General features: G+C 43.3%; 1 protein-coding gene across 3 annotated transcripts; it reads left to right on the forward strand.

Annotated features, from left to right (window-relative positions):
• The first annotated feature begins 8,187 nt into the window (after positions 1-8,187).
• gata2a (GATA binding protein 2a) lies at positions 8,188-18,824 on the forward strand. Of its 3 annotated transcripts, none has more exons than XM_072451688.1 (6): positions 8,188-8,383; positions 11,719-12,106; positions 12,759-13,333; positions 15,258-15,407; positions 16,873-16,998; positions 17,809-18,824. In XM_072451688.1, exons 2-6 carry the CDS (start codon positions 11,881-11,883, stop codon positions 18,106-18,108), a joined length of 1,377 nt encoding a protein of 458 aa, XP_072307789.1. In that variant the 5' UTR covers positions 8,188-8,383; positions 11,719-11,880; the 3' UTR covers positions 18,109-18,824. The 3 variants fall into 3 exon arrangements, with proteins under 3 accessions (XP_072307789.1, XP_072307788.1, XP_072307790.1); XM_072451687.1 differs by lacking the exon at positions 8,188-8,383 and adding an exon at positions 11,396-11,537; XM_072451689.1 differs by lacking the exon at positions 8,188-8,383 and adding an exon at positions 11,396-11,537 and having other exon boundaries at positions 12,759-13,325; positions 15,262-15,407.
• The last annotated feature ends 370 nt before the right edge of the window (positions 18,825-19,194 follow it).

Raw genomic sequence — 19,194 nt, forward strand, 5'->3', positions numbered from 1 at the left:
TTACATTGTCATCCATAAAGTATCTTTGGAAATGTACATGGGGCATACAATAGTTGAACAGCTCAGTCAGTTTGCCACTGGGGGCGCTGTTGTAACCTGTATGCAGGAGTCGTACTTAATTCATTGCAAAAGTCATAGCGGAGATGAATTTGAATCTCAAAGTATAGTATGTGTTTGGTGTCCAAAAGCTGAAAATCCACTCTGATTTTGCAAAGGGACTTTCCAGTACATTGTTTCACAACTCTGCTGAAACACCCCACCTATCGACTACACCCACAATCAACCTGCCACTACCAGCCCTCTCCAGGGGTCATACTAAGGTCAGGCCTTTCCCTGTGAGGTCACCAGGGGTCTTGGAAGGTCATTTCCTGTTCTGTAAAAGCAGGCCCATTTCGTTCACAATGATGAAGTCAACATATTATGTGCTATACAATATACATTCTGAAAATACACCGTAAAGACAATGTCTTTTAGTGCTGATAGTCTGTGAACCCAGAGTCCACACAATGCCATTTCTCTTGAACAGAGAGCTACTTTAGAGAAAAAAACTCTGATTATTTGCATTCAACAGTCATGTACAAATGTTTAAAGTATAATTGGGTGAACAAGTAAATGCTGTCCATACAGTATGCACCTGAAACTGACACAAGACATGTCATCATTCCAGTAAGGAAGTTGTGAACTAAATGTAAATAGTTTTTTCTATAATGCATGCCTTATTTGATTTGATATAATTAGGCCCGAGCGCCACAAGCTGGCGAGAGGCCTATTAATCTCGTAAGGCCGTGCAAAGCATGGCTGCGAAAGTGCGCACGAAATCGAGCGCGACGCGCTCGCCCACTTCCAAACACTCACTAACGCACTCCTTCACTCACGCACGCGAGGTAGATGGTGACAAGAGAAGTAAAAAATATTATTACGGCAACGCCGTCCGCCCAACCAAATGTCGGCCATATTGCTTCAAAAATGGCTAAACATGACTTCGGAGTTTTTCCAAACGTCGTACTTTTACGAACCCCTCCCAGGGCGGTGGCCATAAAAAGCTGAAATTTGGTGAAAATGCTACTGAGGAGTGGGACATCAAAAGTTATCCAAATTACATTGATACCTGTCACGGTCTCTGTGCGGCAAAGCCGCAAACTGTAGCAAGAATTTCAGAAATCTCCCAAATTTAACATTTCTGCCGTTTGCGCAGATAAAGTCCGAATTGCGTCAAATTAGAATCAGTTGTTAAACTCTTTGCCCTAAACCTACTTGAAGTGAAATAAATTAATTTGGAGCCACAGCGCCCCCTACAGATTTTATATGGAGGTTAAATATTTAGTTTTGCGAAATTATATGAAATTTGACACACAACTCAATTTTAGAATCCCCATCAAAAAAGTCAATGAGACCCATGTCATAATTGTTATGGCGTTGCCGTAACGATGACTGAAACCTTCCATGTTATTCCAATGGGGAAATCGCCAGAACATGTTTACACTTTAGACTTTCACAAACTCCTCCGAGGGCGTTAGACATATTAACCTGAAATTTGGTGAGACTCATCTTCAGGGGTGGACCATCAAGTTATCCACATTTTTATTCTAAGAGTCACGGTGTCTGTGCGGCAAAGCCGCACATTTTGCCAAGAATTCAAAATAACATTGCTTTTTGATGGTAAAACAAAGGGGAGAAGATGTGACAGCGTCACAGATTCAGCAGTAGATGTAATAAAAGGACAATTGGGGCGCGTTAGCGCCCCCTCCTCTTGCGGCGTGGCGGCGGCGTAGCGAGGGCCGATCATTGCCGCTTGCGGCTATATTTTACTTTTGTTATTGTTCATTGTAAATTGCACTGATTCACCGAAGCGAGTTCTGAGCCTGAGAATTTTGTTCACTGTCAATGGCAATAAACCTTTTCTGATTCTGATTCTAAACTATATGACCTGTTAATATCTAAAGAACTTAAGAAATGTCAACTGCCTTTAAAGGTGCACTATGTAACTTCTGGTGGAAAGTCCACCATCTGCTGGTCTTTGTGGAGATGATACAGTTTTGCCTGGAATGTTCCACATTATAGCATGAAACTGACTTTGAGGTTGCAGGTCACATCTGTGGAATAGGTGACCCCCGCTGAAGAATAAATCAAATAAAATTGTTAGTGACCAACCTCTATCCCCCATCTGCCTTGTTTACCAGTGAGAGTGTACTTTTTGTGGTATTTTCTTGCGCGTAGGCTTCGTTTTTTCACTTCTAGGCTTGATCCAGGATGTGATTACCCGTCGAAGGAGGATTGCGGTTTATCTGTTGCCTGAATACTGTTTAAACCGGAATTCATGTGCAGCCCTGTATCCTGATGTGGCTAACTGTGTGTGCCTTTGGAGGATGAGAGGCTGGTGCAGACTCCTGGACTGGCTGGGCCATGTGGTTGAGCTGTCATGGGACCCCTCCTCCTCTTGATTATTATCTCCCTTAGCTGAAGTATATAGTAATAATGCAGTGAGTGTTTCTTTATCTGCCAGAAATAATGAATATGCATAAAGTGTGGAGTCAAACCAGGTATGAACTGAAGGGGTAATCCGGCAACACCGTGTCATGTGATGTGGAGGTGATTGATTACATTGAGGGCTCACCTGCGCGGCACTGCCTCTTAATCTCCCAAGCTCTAAAACACACCGAGAGAGAGGCACAAGTCACTAGTCGGAGGACAATATCCTGCTCAGAAGACCCCTCCTGGCACCAGCTCATAAATCACCTCGACGGAGCCACCACCCTCACTGTCACTGCGTTATTATTATGCACCAAAACTCGCCACGCTGCACTCACTCATTAAGGCATAAGTCAAAAAGGATACCATTGAAAAAGAAAAAAAAAAATGAGTCAGATACACCTCTGATGCATGACTTCCTTTGGCTCAGCTTAAAAAGACCACCATCACAAGAGCTGCTCTGTATCCCTGCCATTCCTCACTGACAAGTTGGCGTTGGCATGAGGGTGTGAGAGGCTGAGGTGAAGGATGAGGGTTCAAATCCCAAACGTGGTGTCTTGTACAGGTGGCAGGTGCGACGGGGCAGCCGGTAGAAGTGTGAGGGCTGGCGGAGGTAGGACAAAGCAGTGACTGTAGGCCCCCTTCACAGCTGCAGGAGGCGGAGCAGGTCCTGACTGAAGGATGAGGTGGTCAGAGGGACGGGCGGATGCCGGGGGAGAAGGACGGCCTGGCAAGTGCAGAGATGAAGAGGCGACTTCAAACAAGGCATAGAGGCATCGGGTGCTGAGTGTGGAGAGATGCATTTTTGAGTGAGAGGCTGAGGGCAGGTGGGATGTGTGGCCTGCATAATGCAACTGGTAAAGTGAACAATGTTTCATAGCAGTTATTACTAAAGTTTCCACACCACATACAAATATGGCTTTCAATGTACTGAGAAAAATGCATGCTACAGTTTGAGAAAACCGTTTTAAACTAAATACATCAGCAAATGTGGTGGTAGGCTACTTGCTTTGGAATCAGCTCGTCACGTTATCCCGTCGCAATACTGACCTAACCTAATACTGATGTGCAATTCTGTCGTATGTGCAATTACTGTGAAATTCATGTGCAATCTATGTGCTGTCGTGACACATATTCATGTGCAATTACTGTCGGGATCACATGCAATGGTATTTATTTATTTGTCTATGGGAGTTTTTATTTATTTATAGGAGATCTTCTAGTGAAAGTGTTTTTCAGACTTCCTATAAGTGATCTGTTCTTCTGTATCTACCTCTGTATCTACCTGTGTTGCACCAATGAAATTTCCCCATGTGGGACAATAAAGGAATATCTTATCTTATCTTAATAACATAATACATACTACTTCATACAAGTAACAGTTTGAATTGTATTTTTATTTTACAGCACAGAGGTTCCCAAGGGATTTAGAAAGTATATTTAGTTTAGGGAGTACTCAACGGCTGTACATGAGGAATAATTTATGTCAACAAAGAGCATACATTTCTCCAGTAGCAATATAAGTGTGTGGTAAAGTTGATGTAAGTTGGCATTTGATCTTCCAAAAAACCAAAAGTATTTTTAAAACCCTGGAAGTGCTTTTTGAAACATCATACAGTAGGTCTGCATTCACATAAGCATAGAACCATGCACTCGCCACCTCTGTACACCTCTGTCAGCCTAAGTCCCTGCATGGATTTGTATCAGCAAGACAGTAATCCCTTCCCCTGCCGCTGCTCTATGCGACTGTCCACAGCTCCCACTAAGACCCACTTGTCTCTGCCACATGGCCCTCCTTCAAAGCACTGATGGTCATGCCTCAGGGGGGAGATTTTGCCAAAAAATGTGGTTGCCCATGTGGTTCTTCCCTGTTCCTCAGTGCAAAGGATCTGCAGCACGTCAAAAGTGTTGAGCTCTCGTTCAGACTATCACCCTGGATCCCATGAAACAAGGCTGCTCTTTCTGCACACACATTACACACATTTCCTACTTTCGCCATTGGACTTGGTTAGAGTGACAGGGGCACTTCCCATTGGCTGTGAGAGTGGCCCTCTCCTTCCCAGGGCAGCCAATTTCCCCTACTCCAGAGCTGATAGGAAGCTTTGATTGTCCACTGAGCTCCAAGAGACAAAGAGATTTTTCCTCTTGCAGTCCACATATCAATCCATCACATCTCTACCTACAATCTCTACTTCCTCTGTCTGCAAATTGCCAAATTGTTCCTAATTCCACAATGGGCTACTGATTTCAGTCCATTTACTGGCATTGGCTTCTTTGATGGGCAGGATGTTTCACTCCTGTGGTGACATCTGCATCCTGACAGCCAGTTAAAGCAGTACACCAACCAACAGCACTTTGATCATCTTCAGAATTAATTGGATTCAGTGCCCACACAAAATACTGGTAATAGGTAAACAAGGGAGGAAAAGACACTGCACGTTCTATAATAACACATAAACATATGGAAAGAGCCAATAACTACAGGAAACAGGTTTCTCGCTGCATGCACCAAAGGCTGACCCTCCCTAAACACACTTCCTGTCAGAAGTTCTCTAACTTTCTGTACAGACACCATGAATCCCAGCTGGAGCGTTCAGCTCTTTTGACTTTAGGTTTTTAACACAGGCTTTCTTCCAATGGTTATAGAGCCGTCAGCTACTTCTCAATGCAATCACTAGAGGTCGCTACATATCAGTGAAAGACTTGCAAATGGACGGCCTGGTCCATGTAGAAAAAAGACCTGTCCCCTTCCGGCCCTCATTTAAATGACTAGTTGTGAACACAGAAAATACGCAGTTATTATCTTAATGATAGCTAACTGAATAAAATGGCATGCATGTTTATGAATGCACATTCGTTGCACATTTGGGGGCGCGAGTTTGGTGACTTTGCGCATGACCTTTTCGGGGGAAAAAAGAGCTAATCCAAGCTATAATAGACTCCGGGCCCGATATGGAAAACTGCTGCTGCGTTATCTTAGTTGTCTAGGAGACCATCAGAGCACCGGCCCGGTGGAGATGCTCCGGTATTAAAAGGGGAGCGCGTGCTGGGTGTGTGCGTGTGAAGCCTATTGGCAATGTTTTGTTTTCTAGTTGTTTAAATATTTTGGTCATAAGATCACTCATAAATACGACATTATGCCGGATGGTCGGTTAAACTATTGTTTAACCAAATAATGTATCTCCTAAATGAACGAATAGGCTTTTATGATTTATGGTATATGATGATATAGGTTCAGCCTATGCACACGGTCACGAATAGGCAGCCAGATGAAATGAATGTGGGCACGGTTGCGTGTGGCAAGTTCGCGGGGCTTTCGGTCATAGCTGTAAATAAATTCAAAGTGCACCAGGCAGTGCAAATATGCGCAGACGCACGAGTCACGCGTTATTCACTTTCTGCTAGAAGCAGGCCACTGACCTCTCACTAACAGTGTAATTTACCATAAAGATGATTACATAATAGTCTATATGGTTTAACAAATAAAATCAACCTTTAAATCTGATTTGTAAAATAGCTGTGTATCAAATTAGATCTGATGACATTGTCTTAATTGTAGCTTAAAGTTGAATCTTTTGTACTGTACGTATAATGCATGCACGTTCAAAAGAGGCAAAGTGAAAAATGAAGCCAATCTGAGGCAAGAACGGCAGTGAGACTAATCATCCCGATAAGCATCGTATCCTGGTGATGTTTAATATAGCTTGTATTGATATGTAAAGTGTGCGTGTCCATGTGGGCCAATAACCTGCCTCTAACGCCACACAGTGCCTCTGCTTGGCTGTCCCGGTGCAACATAAAGCGTGTAAATATTTCTCATTCCCTGCGCCTATCTGTCTCTATCAACCTGCGGGATCTCCCCCACAAATGATGCATTAGATGCATTGAATGTATTTGTTGTGCAAGTTTGAAAAGGCGGTGATAATCTGGGAGAGAGAGATAAGGAACACCAATTTATTCAGCAGCACTTTGGAGCCCGCTCGCAGCCTCGGTCGCTGCTGACACCCCCAGCAGTTTGCTGATAACGATTAGGCCATTTATTATCTTCACACACAACAAAGATTGCGTGAAGCCGATGAAATATTACCCCTGGTAATAATCACAAGAGAAGGGCCATCTAATGCGGTGTGCATAAAGCCTAGAGAATGTCCTGCAAGAAAATTAGGCTACACACTGTCCCGAGTGGAACATTTACAATAATGATAATAATAATAATAATAATAATAATAATAATAATAATAATAATAATAATAATAATAATAATAATAATAATAATAATAATAATAATAATAATAAGAGTACAATTTGGTAAACAACACATACATTAAAATAACTATACTATACTATATCAATGGTGTGTATAAACCACAGTCTACGGATTGCTTCTCTTAATTACAAGGTGGCTTCAGAAGTGCCACCATTAGCCTATCATTTAAGCCTTACAGTCTCTTAGTTCAACGTGTACAGTAGTTGCATTTTCATTTATTCCCATATAATATAGGCAGACAACGGCAAAACAAGATATAAAGGCTAATAAATAAATAAATAATAACTAATTTAAACCTGTAGGGCCTACTTTTAATTTTAGTGTAGCCCATGCCCTCAATAATAATTCCACAATAATATTTAATAAATAGCCTGATGAATGGGCAAACTAAAAAAAAGCGCAATTTGTTCTTCTTAAGACATTTTCGTTATTTGTATGAATGTTAGATATTTTAAATTTCACATTGTTGTTCACCCTGACGCAGACGTCCCTAATGCCGCCGTCCTTCTTTTCTTTTCTTTTCTTCAGTATTCTATGTGCGCGTGTGCACTCTAGGGAACCCAAAGCTCGAGCTGCAGAGGACCTCGCGCTTGCACCTGCTTAGGAGCGGCGCACACGAGGACGGGTCGCGTGCAGGAGATTTCAGAGGCTTTGCATGTTTTACAAAGTTGTTGTTGGTGCGTGGAACACAAAGCACAGAGCACATCTAAAAGAGACATATTCCGCTGGGGTCTTTAACACGTTGATGCGGAGGCAAAAGATTTCTGACACAAAGCCACATCTCAGAGTCTGAGGACTACGAAACGTCTGAGGAATAAAGTCTGGCGGTAATGCAACACTCGGATGCCAACCGCCATAAAACAACAACAACAACAACAACAACAACAACAACAACATCTCATTACGTCATTTAGGACTTTGTGCAGCTCAGAAGCGAGCAAACAATCTGCACACATTTTAATAGATAAATGTAATAAGAAGTTCTGTGTAAAACTGCGTTCTAGCTCGTTCTACGCTCTGTTTACATACTGCACAATGCCATTTCGTGAAAGTCTTTTGCAGCAGAAAAAATACTAATAAATACTCATAATAATAATAATAGTAATAAATACTCCCATGACATAATCTAATTGGAACCTATATTATAATGGAAAAATACAATAAACAAAAATATTTAACCGACAATCATCAAAGGTGTAGCATTCATGAAGAATTGCAGGATAACTAAAATATGTATGTGTGTATGTGAGTGTATGTGAGTGTCAGTTCAAATTTAAGTTGTATGAAGATGAATGCGCATTTCGGGACCAAGTGGGACCCGGAAGCGAGGGTGTGGGCTGACGTGCCATTACGTGTACACACTGTCCTTCAGCCCTGCTCATGGAGCCGCAGAAGTTTGTGCACAAATCCACAGAGAGCTTCAGTGAGGGCAGCAGGCGCGCACAGCAGAGTGAGACTGGACGCGCTGCATTGTGCGTTTCGACTCTGGTGTCTCGGTTTGCCCTTTTCAGTTGCTCTTAAACCTGTCGTGGTTGCAGCCTATTCGCTTTTTATTATTTAAGGACCCGGAATAATAGATGAGTGCATCGACTGGACCGAAGGATCATTGGTTTGAAAGGCAGCGCATCAACTCGGCTCAGAAAGCAGGTAAGTCATTCATATTACAGACATAATATCTCATGGCGCCAACAACATATTTCATCGTTTGATTAACGTTTATAATTACAAATAATCTGTGCGTAAAACGATGTCTCTTTTGTGGGTTTAAGTACACTTACGTGAGAAAGCTAAACCATTGGCTTGGTTACTGTACCGCGTGGAACAGAACATTTAAACGATTCTGTGAATTATATATGGCGCGTAAATATAAGGCTTAAATTTTTGATGCGGTGCTTAATTCTATATGGTATGGTCATTGATTCATGAGACGTGTGAATTACGTTGAGAATAAACTGTATTTGCAAACATTTATCCGTTTATGTCTTTGTATTCACCAGTGACGGAGGATTATATTACAAATGTATAATCCCCGAGCTACACTAAAACAGCCCCTGCACAGCAGCGATTTAAGGTCGCCGTGGGCAAGGTGCTCTATTCCTGAAAAAGGGTCGATCGCAAAATGGATTAGTGTATCATCAGCGTGATATTAGTGAGAACAAAGTATTCAATTGACACGCTTTAAAATGCATAATGACTTTGAGCAGACCTCTTTCATCAGCAGAATGAGCAATCACACCAGTACAATAGAGAAGCCGAAGCAGGGGCGACCGAGGGTCTACTGACACTGTAGCCTAGGTTTAGACATGCTATTTCATCTGGTTACCTGCACATAAAAGTATACCCTATGTAAGAATGTATATAATAGATTCAAGACAAAAATGAATTCAGAAAAAATATATTCACATTTTTTACATTTAGAAATGTTGACATTAAAATGTTATATTGGCCATGCACGTTGAGCTTCATCTTTGTTTTCCCGCAAACCAATGTAAAGTTTGTTATGGGAAATGTGGCTGCAAAAGCCAGCTGTTTTCAAATATTATTAGAATTATAATAAATCGTGTAGCCAGGAATGAGTGGTGTTGTCAGACATCCAGACCCTTGTGTGTCTGGGGATGTTGGGTCCATAAAGCTCCCATTGCCTCTACTGGATCTAATTAGCCGTTAGTAAAAGGGGCAATAATGCTTGAACTGGTTTGTGTCATCCTTTAGCTGATCCTCCAAAGCCTCAATAGTCTCTCATTCACTAGTCACACACCTCCACGCAGTATTGATGGATGGCCATGCCCAAGTGAAACTAACAGGTATAAAACCGACCCCATTTAATAACAGAATAGATCAGAATGATGATCTTGTTCATTATCAGCTGCAGTTACGCACAGTTCTGAAACCTCCTCATCTTTGGTATGGCACCCTTATCATAAAACAATACAGCTGTGCCCTTGAAAAAAGCAGAGGGAAGAAACCATCCCCCCTCACCCTACCCTTGCCACACAGCAATATTTTTGTTTTATCTATTGCAAATACAAATGGGATAAATGAAGGTATGAATTACACACAGCTAAATCCTGCTGAGTAATCCATCTGGCAAACAGGCAACCAACAAAGAGCATGCAGCAGCCCTTCACACTCAGACACTGACCTCCCTCCCAAACATGGAAAGCTCATATTGTTGCTTGCATCTTTGACACGTTAAATATCTCTTTTTTTATCCAAAAATTAAAAATGTACCTGCTAACACTATGTGCATAACAGTTTGGGGGTCTATTACAGTTATATTTGGCATCAAAATAAAAAGCCACTGCACTTGTCATCAAAACTTATATTACATATACATATTTTTGAAAATATTTTAACTGGTTTTATTGCTTTTTAAGGTTGCTTCTACCTGTGCTCCTATAGTTATCCCGGTGTCACCGCTCGGCTGCCTCTTATGCACTAATTTGTTGATCTTTGCTCCTCAACTCAATCCTCCTTGTGTCCTTTTGGCAATAAGCGCGTGATGACTGACACACCGTTGTACTGCGCTTATATCACCAGATCACAGGCTCACGTTATGACTTTAACACAGAGTTTTATATATAACTTACCTGTAAGTATGTGGGTGTAACACCTAACGTATTCCCCAAATCAACCCCACGTGACGCAGGTGATGTCAGGCCCCGGCGTCACCCTGTCGGAGAGTCCAGTCTCTGACCCACCTCCAATTATTCTGAGTCACACACAAACAAGCGCCAACTCTGCGTGGCATCTTTACGCACGCCATTTCCCCCCATTTTTTTAAACAACATTTGAACCTTTTACGCGTGAACAACAGCGGTGGAAAAACACACAATTACCCTATGGTACTTCTAGAACACTATTTCATGTTTTGTCAATAATGTTGTTCTATGTTAATAATTTTATAAATACAAAAAAGGCTTATTTGTTGAAAGCAAACCTAGGGTATAAATATATGTTGTAACATTTGTTTGTTTTAAGTTGGCGGTACAGTTACATTAAAAGGGGACACAGGCCTCGCACCCACCCCGGTGCCATCACGTAAGAGGCGCCATTAGTATGCAAACTGTTTGATTTGACTGTCCCCGAGACAAAACAACTGTTTTCACAAGAGGAATGTCTTTCTACTAATTAAAGACAATTAGGCGCAGCCAACAATGGGCTCAATTTGGGGGTCATAAATAGACTCCTCCTCTGTTGGTTTTAGAAGTGTTGAAGACGCTGTTTATTTACATCACAGCAGTCATCGAAAACCAACACTTACAATCATTAGTTAGAATTGTTGAGCATCAACAAATAGACCTATCGTTGCAGCGGCCTACAGCCATTTTAAATGTTGCCCTATATGAAGTTGAAGTAGGGTAACTGTCAAACTCGAAATCTAAATATCTGTATCTTTATTTCTCACATTTGGATAGGCCTACTACACGATCTTTTTCACTCTGTCAAGTCTGCCCACGTCTCCTGATAAGCTTCACTTAAAAAGCCGATTATCTGTTACCGATGCTCATTCAGTGTGAGGTGGGTTGAAAAAGAGCCTAAGAAATTATGTTGCTGATTGATAAGTCTTTAAGCTTTTATGGTGTAGAAAAATGGATATTGAAAGAAGCAAAGTGGAGATGCAGCGAACCAATTGCGACAGGGTTGACCTGATTGGCTCAGACTGAGGCCCCGCCCTCAGTGGCTTGATATGGGAATTTACTGGCGCCAGCCGCATCAGTCTGCGCCACATCTTATTAATGAAAGCACGGATCAGGAGTTACATATCCAAGCCTACAATTGGCCTCAGCTGCGGCAACAGGTAGGCACAGAGACACGCGTGTTTCCTCTCACGACACATCTAGACGTTTACGCACGAACTTTAGTAGGCTAAAACTAGTTAATAGATGTGTTTTACGCGTCTGTAAATTATAATTGTATTTCAAAGCACAGAAAGTAGCCGAATGAATTGTCGAATGATAAGTGTTTTCATTCTGTTGCAGGTCTAAAAGGACAGAGAGAGAAACGACCGGTTTAAGGATTGTATGTCATAACTTCTACATCTACAGCGCAGGACCTTTACGTTTCTCTATAGCCTAAGGACTATCTCGCTTCCATTTGGAGGTAAAGGGATCTGAAGACATTCTGAGGGAAAGTACTGAGACATGGAGGTCGCAGCGGCAGACCAGTCCCGGTGGATGGCGCACCATCACGCCGTACTGAACGGCCAGCACCCCGATTCTCACCACCACAGTCTGGGCCACAACTACATGGAGCCCATGACACCTCTACTGCCCCAGGACGAAGTGGACATGTTTCTCAACCACTTGGACTCTCCGGGGAATCCTTACTATTCAAACTCCAGGGCCAGAGCCTACAGCCAGGCGCACGGTAAGATGGACCTAATTAATTAATTAATTAATTAATTAAAATATGCCCATACTTTAGGCCTCCCGTGTTTATCATTGTTGATACGTGTATGACATAATAAATATAAATAGTAATTTATACAATTTATATTTAGTAGGCCTAGGCCTATATGTACAGCCAGGAAAAATACGGTATTGGCCTATACCACTATACCTATGCACATGTTTGCATTGAGAACCTAACAGCTCCTGTCATACTACCACAAACACAGCCTAAAAGGAATTTCTAGCAAATGACAGCGAGAGGAAAAGGAAGTCATGTAACCCTCTCTGTTAGGGGCAGGAGTTTCTGGAGAGAGCGAGAAAGAGAGAGAGAGAGTTCCTTCCCGAATATAAAACAAAAACGGTTAAATTACTAATAACCATCTTTAGAGCGGGACCTGCTTCGCCCCGAAGAGGTGTTTTTTACTGAGGCCATTCAACAACAAAAGTGCGTGAGGGTGACGTCGGTACAACTAAAACAGATCAGTTGCTCTGAAGTTCGTTTGTAACTGCAAAAACTAAATGTCCGACTTTACTAAATCATACCAGATCAAAGGTAAGAGTTGTGGTATTTTTTTTTCTGTTCGTCCAAAGAGTTAACCATTTATTTGTCTTTTTATTTATGTTTGCAGCGCGGCTCACTGGTAACCAGGTCTGTCGGCCGCACCTTATCCACAGCCCCGGACTGCCCTGGCTGGACCCGGGGAAAGCCGCTCTGTCTGCGGCGCACCACCACAACGCATGGGCGGTCAGTCACTTCAGCAAGTCCGGCCTGCACCCCACCAGCTCAGGCTACCCGTGCAGCAGTAGCGCTGGTACGACCCCGGTTTCGTCTCTTACACCCGCATCCCACTCAAGTCCACACTTGTACAGCTTTCCCCCAACTCCACCTAAGGACGTGTCTCCGGATCCAGGGCCGACGTCCCCCACTTCCACGCGCATGGATGAGAAGGACTCACTCAAATACCAGATGCCACTTGGTGATGGCATGAAGATGGAGAGCTGTAGCCCACTACGGGGCGGCCTAGCCCCCATGAACAGCCAGACTGGAGGCACTCATCACCCCATCCCCACGTATCCCGCGTACCCCCTTCCCACACACGAGTACAGCGGCAGCCTGTTCCACCACAGCGGCCTGCTCGGCGCGTCCTCCTCGAGCTTCACACCCAAGTGCAAAAGCAAAGCTCGGTCAAGCTCAGGTGAGTCTCTCGTTATTTCCTCATCCCTGCAATAAAGTAAAGTGTGATCTTATTCATACTTTATAAGATCTGTTTTAGCCAACAGGTTTATTACTTCAGCTATAATTTAGTCGAGCATTTCTTCCTTTTGGATAAGATGTGTACAAAAAGAAAACAATTTGAGTGTATGAATTGCTTTGAAAGTTGTCACGCTCTTGAAAAATAATACAGTTGTCATTGTTTTTATTCAGGTAAGCTATTAAAAAAAAAGGTTTCGTATTTTAACACAGGCTATGCGTAAAATTAAGTTTCATTTTGTGAAACGCGGGAATTGGCTCTTTTGAAGTGCAGTGGGTGCGTGCTCCCTGCTCCAAGCTCGTGTTCTGTTTAATACGGCCTTTGCGCGAAGGAGTCACGACGACCCGTCTTCTGCCGCATCCTGTACTTCCAACGCGAACAAATCACGACACGCATCCGCCCACCGCGATCGAGGCGCGAACAAAGCACAGGGGTCCCGCTGTTTGTGTTTTTAAGCATGGCCCTGGCTCTCTGCATTCACATCATCATCTCACTCTTAGAACTTTACAGAGAAAGGCGCGTTATTGTTTTCGTTTTGATGCAGTGCAACAGTTCTGTGTGTGTGTGAAATTAGGTTATAAAAGTTCAATTGCGTGTGTTGGGAGAATGCTGGGTGATGGAGGCATTTTGAGTTCAGTTTGTAAAGACTTTGTAATTTCCTTACATTGTTCCCATTGAATTAATGCACTAGAAAAAAAGAAGGGAAAAAAGAACATACACAGACCACCAGAACAGCCTGTTAACAACCTGCAGTGTGTGTTCTTGTAATTATGAAAATGGTGGCCCATTGTAAGAGTGTGTTTTATTACACCTGGGGAATGCACAGGCCTGATAGTGTGACTGAAGGCAAAGAAATGCACACTGTGACATTTAAAAGAAGCTGGCTGAGCTGTGGCCAAGTCACTAACACAAACATATCAGCTTGGCCATTAAAACGCCTCTTATCTATCAAAGGCCAGTGTCCATAGCCAGTAATAGTGACTGATTGTTGGACAAAATGCCACAATGACATTTCAGTTGTCAGTATAGAATCCTTACAGTAGTTCCTCTTAGACACCCTTTTTCCACAGCTTCCACTTAGACACCTTTCTCCACATCAATGCGTTACCTTTTCATTTGATCAAAGTGATGCAATAGCTATTGTGGTGTTGATGATAGAGCATTTAAAACACAAGCCCTTATTTCGAACAGTGTGGTTTTGGCGTGTTGCTTAAGAGATGAAGTGTAGGAAGAGATGCATTTAAAAGGGTGCTGGGGTTTTGCAGGCCAGATTCCTTTGTGGGGAGGGTGGGACTCCGGGTGTTTCTGGCGTTACCAGGTAGAATGAGAGAGAGGCTCTGGGGAGGGACAGATGCATGAATTAAACGAAGCAGTCGGTTTAGCAACAGGCTGTTTGAAGTCAGGTTTGGCCTGTATGGGATAGAAACTACGAGAGCAGGTTGTGTTGGTTGAGGCTTTCTTAATGCATTTTCCAACACCCTCAAAAGCATTTGGAGTTATTTCTTAAAATCACTTATCATTATAATTGATTGAATTTACACATAAGCTAAATATGGGTGTTAAAGCAAAGATACCACACCATTAACATGTCATTACAAACATTTATATCCCGTTAAAGTGCTCAAGCCTGCACCGCATCGTACATGTAGCATTATTTAGTTTATAAAGTATATAGATGGTGGTCTTTTCTACCTGTCAAACACCTCTGAGCATCTTCTCTGCTCCTTTTACACGAAGGTATCTACTGTACACTTGGATCCCCTTATATTACTGTAAACGTTTTGTGATCAGGTCGCTCATGGTCTGATCTGGTGCATCACAGTGAACTTTTTAATTATATAAATGTTCCTCTTCTCTCCCTCTCCTGAATTCTACACAGAGGGCCGTGAGTGTGTGAACTGCGGCGCCACCTCGACTCCCCTGTGGCGGCGGGACGGTACGGGCCACTACCTGTGCAACGCCTGTGGGTTGTACCACAAGATGAACGGCCAGAACAGACCACTCATAAAGCCCAAACGCAGACTGGTGAGTCCATGTGTAAAACCAACACTTGAACGAACCCCACCCCCCAGTCAAGTCTCCCAAATATGAGCACAAAGCAGATGCCGGCAGCACAATACCAGGAAAGTTATATTTTCCCTATGATCTTCCTGGAATTGTTTGTCCCTCTCACCCCCAACGATCCGCCTTCATGGCCTGTTAAAATACTGCCACTATTGCCATTGTTACTGCTATCATTATTGCAGGTACTTCTGATACTGAGGCTGATACCAATGCCCATGCTGCTTTACTTAACACCAAGTAGGAATAAATGGAAGCAATGAGGGGGTGTAGTGTTCCTGTCCACATTGAAAACTCACTTGTCTGCATTTGGATTGATTTACCTGGAGGCACATTTCAAACAGGCCCATAGGTGCAATGGGCCCTATACTTTAAACAAAACTCAAGCCATTTTATTTCATTATTTAATTAATTTGCCATACAAGCACGTGCCCTCTAGTTTTGATTTCATCCTTTCCATATAATTCTGTTCCCCCCCACTTTTTCACACACTCAACACCACGACTCTATGATATTAGCTCTGATATGAGACGTTCTGTTCTCCTCCCGCACCTCGCCATCCTCCGCAACGCTACGGTTTTCTTTTTCTTTTCCAGCGGCTCGGGCCCGTGCGCCTTTTTGCATTTTCAGCTCAAGTGTTTTTCAGACTATAGTGTTCAAAGGGGGGCATCCAGTTGTTTCCTATCCGGATATCTGTCCGCCCCAGATAAGGAAGTCAGACTCCCGGCTGTTTCCGCCTTCCACCGCCGCGCTGCGTTTCTCTGGCCGCAGTGACATATAAACTCTGCAGAGCGGCCACCACAACAGTGACCGGAGCCGCGGCGGAGGCACGGGGCGCTCAGGGCGGTCATTGGAAAAAGAACATGGATTTATGAGTTTTTGGGCCGTATTGGTCGCAAGGCGCGCACAGATCGTGGTTTATATGCACCGGTTTAATCACGTATCTTTAAAAAAAAAAAAAAAGCGCACGCCGTTTCAAATGTTTAATAATGAGGTTGTTGTAAATGTTTCTTATGACGTGATGCGAATGGAGGCGCGCGGGAGTCATTCACGCAACTCGGTGGTTTTTTCTCCGCAAAAGGCAACGCAAAGATCCTTGTGGGTGTTAATTGATTAGATATAAATTAGGTGGCCTGTATTTAAACGTTAGTGAAAACACTGTTGTAAATAGTCCCTCGTTCTAGACTCAACATTTGAACACTGCGACTCACACGCGACACAGATTGAAGAGCTTCAGACTTTTTGATTTTGATTGTAGAGTTTGCATTTCTGCGAGTGGTCCTACAGCACAGATGTGTAATAGATGTGTATGCAGTGTGTAAATCACTGTACAAGCCCCGTTTTTTTCCAAGGTCGAATATGACCTCTCCGTAGACTCAATGGGTCATTTATTCACCGCACTCTTTTTCTTCTTCTCGTTTTCTTGCAGTCCGCCGCAAGACGCGCAGGCACCTGCTGCGCGAACTGCCAAACCACCACCACCACGCTCTGGAGGCGCAATGGCAACGGGGACCCGGTGTGCAACGCCTGCGGTCTTTACTACAAGCTGCACAATGTAAGTCCAGTAGAGTTTGCCACGAAATGGAAAAGCGACTGGTAGTTAGCTGGTCAGTGGGCGGACAGCTCTCATTGATTTAGGAGCATAGAAGTGCGAAGGTCCTGCGAGGCAGAGCCCAGTGTTTTTAAAAGTGCATGGTTGTTTGAATGGAGGCGGTACTCCCTGGAGGGGCAGCGGGTGGGACGGTCTGTAACGGCGTCGGTTACACTGATGAGGATTTGTCTGAGCAGGTCATTCAGTAGCAGCCAGACCCTCATCCTCATGTATTCATATTGTCCCCTCTGTTGGGTTTGAAACTGGACAAAAGCAAAACCACGCCCCTGCTTCAAAACAGAATGGGGACTATAAATGCTAAACAGCTGCTTAATATTTATAGCATTAATTGGCCAACATTATAATGTCTGATTACCATAAACAAATCCAAGTGAAGGCCAATGTTGGGAACTATAACTGATGCTTTTCAATCAAACTAGCTTTGAAAAACATGTTTTAGTTTGGAAGAGCACACTATTAAATGCTATTTCGTCAGATTTTCAGATTGTTATAAATAACACAAGCTCACACTATCCAAGTGTGTTCTATCCAAAAAACACACTTACCTAGTTTACACAAATACCATTTTAAAACATATTTTTTTCCTTATACAAACTATAACCAACTGCATATTTGCATATGTCTGAAATTGCTTGGTTACAGATAACATCCTAAATAAAGGATACTTGATGAACGAAGGATTTATACAACCCATGTTACAGTGTGTGGCTTTATTGTGTGCTTCGCCTTGAGCTAATGTTCGGCTCTCCACAGGTCAACAGGCCTCTGACCATGAAGAAGGAAGGCATCCAGACACGCAACCGAAAGATGTCAAGCAAGTCCAAGAGAAACAAACGAGTGGTAGATAGTTTCGATGAGTTGTCCAAGTGCATGCAAGACAAAGCATCTCCCTTTGGAGCTGGTCCCGGCCTTACCAGCCACATGACCCATATGGGGCACCTGCCCCCCTTCAGCCACTCCGGACACATGCTGCCCACACCCACGCCCATTCACCCTTCATTCGGCCACCCCCACCACTCCAATCGCTCGCCAGTTTGGGCCGAGCCACACTGAGAACCTTCACATCCACATGGTCATTCACACGCCATGGGCATTGCCATGTACAGTGGTTGGACTAAGGTCACGTCTGGACATTATGGACTCTGTGAAGAGCTTATTGGACAGAGGAGAGTAAATCCCCTTGCAGTGACCAGCCCACAGGAGTGTGTGAATGGAGACACTTGTAACAGTTATGCTTATTTTACTAAGTCACTTTGGTACCACCTCTCCCTGACCCTGTAACAGGAGACTGACGAGAGGTCCGAGAGAGAACGCTGTTCCACCTCACCACGTGTCATTAGAAGTGAGACACATAGGTCCTGCACTGGCTCCTCAAAGCCCGGTTTGAACCATTCAGACCAAGACTACATTACCCATAAACCAGTGCTACTTTCACATGCTGGATTGTACACGCCACAAGGTTCACAGTTTTTAATACAAACAATTATAAAACAGACAAAAAAATAAGTAAATACAGTGTTTATAAATACTTAATTGCTTTATTATTGTTGTTATATTGGGTGTTATAATTATTGCTATGATAATTTATTTTCACTGTCTAAGCTTTTGTCAAAGACACATAGAAACTGTTATAATTTTATTTTCATGGTAATTATGTAAAGAAAACACGGACCTATCCTATATGAAAAGTCCCTAAGCTGTAAGTTTTTATCATTTTTCCATCCCACAAAAGCAAAGGAAAAATAAAGTTTCATACTGAAAGAATCACATCACTGCCTCCTGTGTGTGCTCCGTGACGCGGCTGAAACGTCCCCGCAGTGAGAGAGCCGCTTCCCCTTTAACGATGACGCTTTCATTAATAAAGTTATAAGTGATATCGGATGGATTGAGGGAAGATCTGTGTTCACTTAAGCGTGGCAATGCTTTGGTCAGACTCCTCCTCTATCTGTGATGGTGCGGTTCTCAGAAGGCCTCTTTGTGGAGTCAAGGCCCCGGGCTGGACCATTGTGCCCAGACAGCAGGCTGCAGCTCAGGGCTTTAGAGTCGCACACAGTCAGACATATGCACACACCCACATGCCCCGTGCTCCACATGAACAAGCCATCATTCTCAACACCATTAAAAGGCACACCGCATTTA

Source organism: Eucyclogobius newberryi, unplaced genomic scaffold (assembly GCF_026437365.1).
Source record: "Eucyclogobius newberryi isolate DKJ021-1_F unplaced genomic scaffold, fEucNew1.0.hap1 SCAF_19, whole genome shotgun sequence".
Classification (NCBI taxonomy): Eukaryota; Metazoa; Chordata; class Actinopteri; order Gobiiformes; family Gobiidae; genus Eucyclogobius; species Eucyclogobius newberryi.

Coding starts and splice junctions, on each gene's coding strand:
- gata2a (XM_072451688.1), top strand. CDS start 11,881: ATGGAGGTCGCAGCGGCAGACCAGTCCCGGTGGATGGCGCACCATCAC. Junction 12,107..12,758: donor AGCCTACAGCCAGGCGCACG/GTAAGATGGACC, acceptor TTATGTTTGCAG/CGCGGCTCACTGGTAACCAG. Junction 13,334..15,257: donor GGTCAAGCTCAGGTGAGTCT/CTCGTTATTTCC, acceptor CCTGAATTCTAC/ACAGAGGGCCGTGAGTGTGT.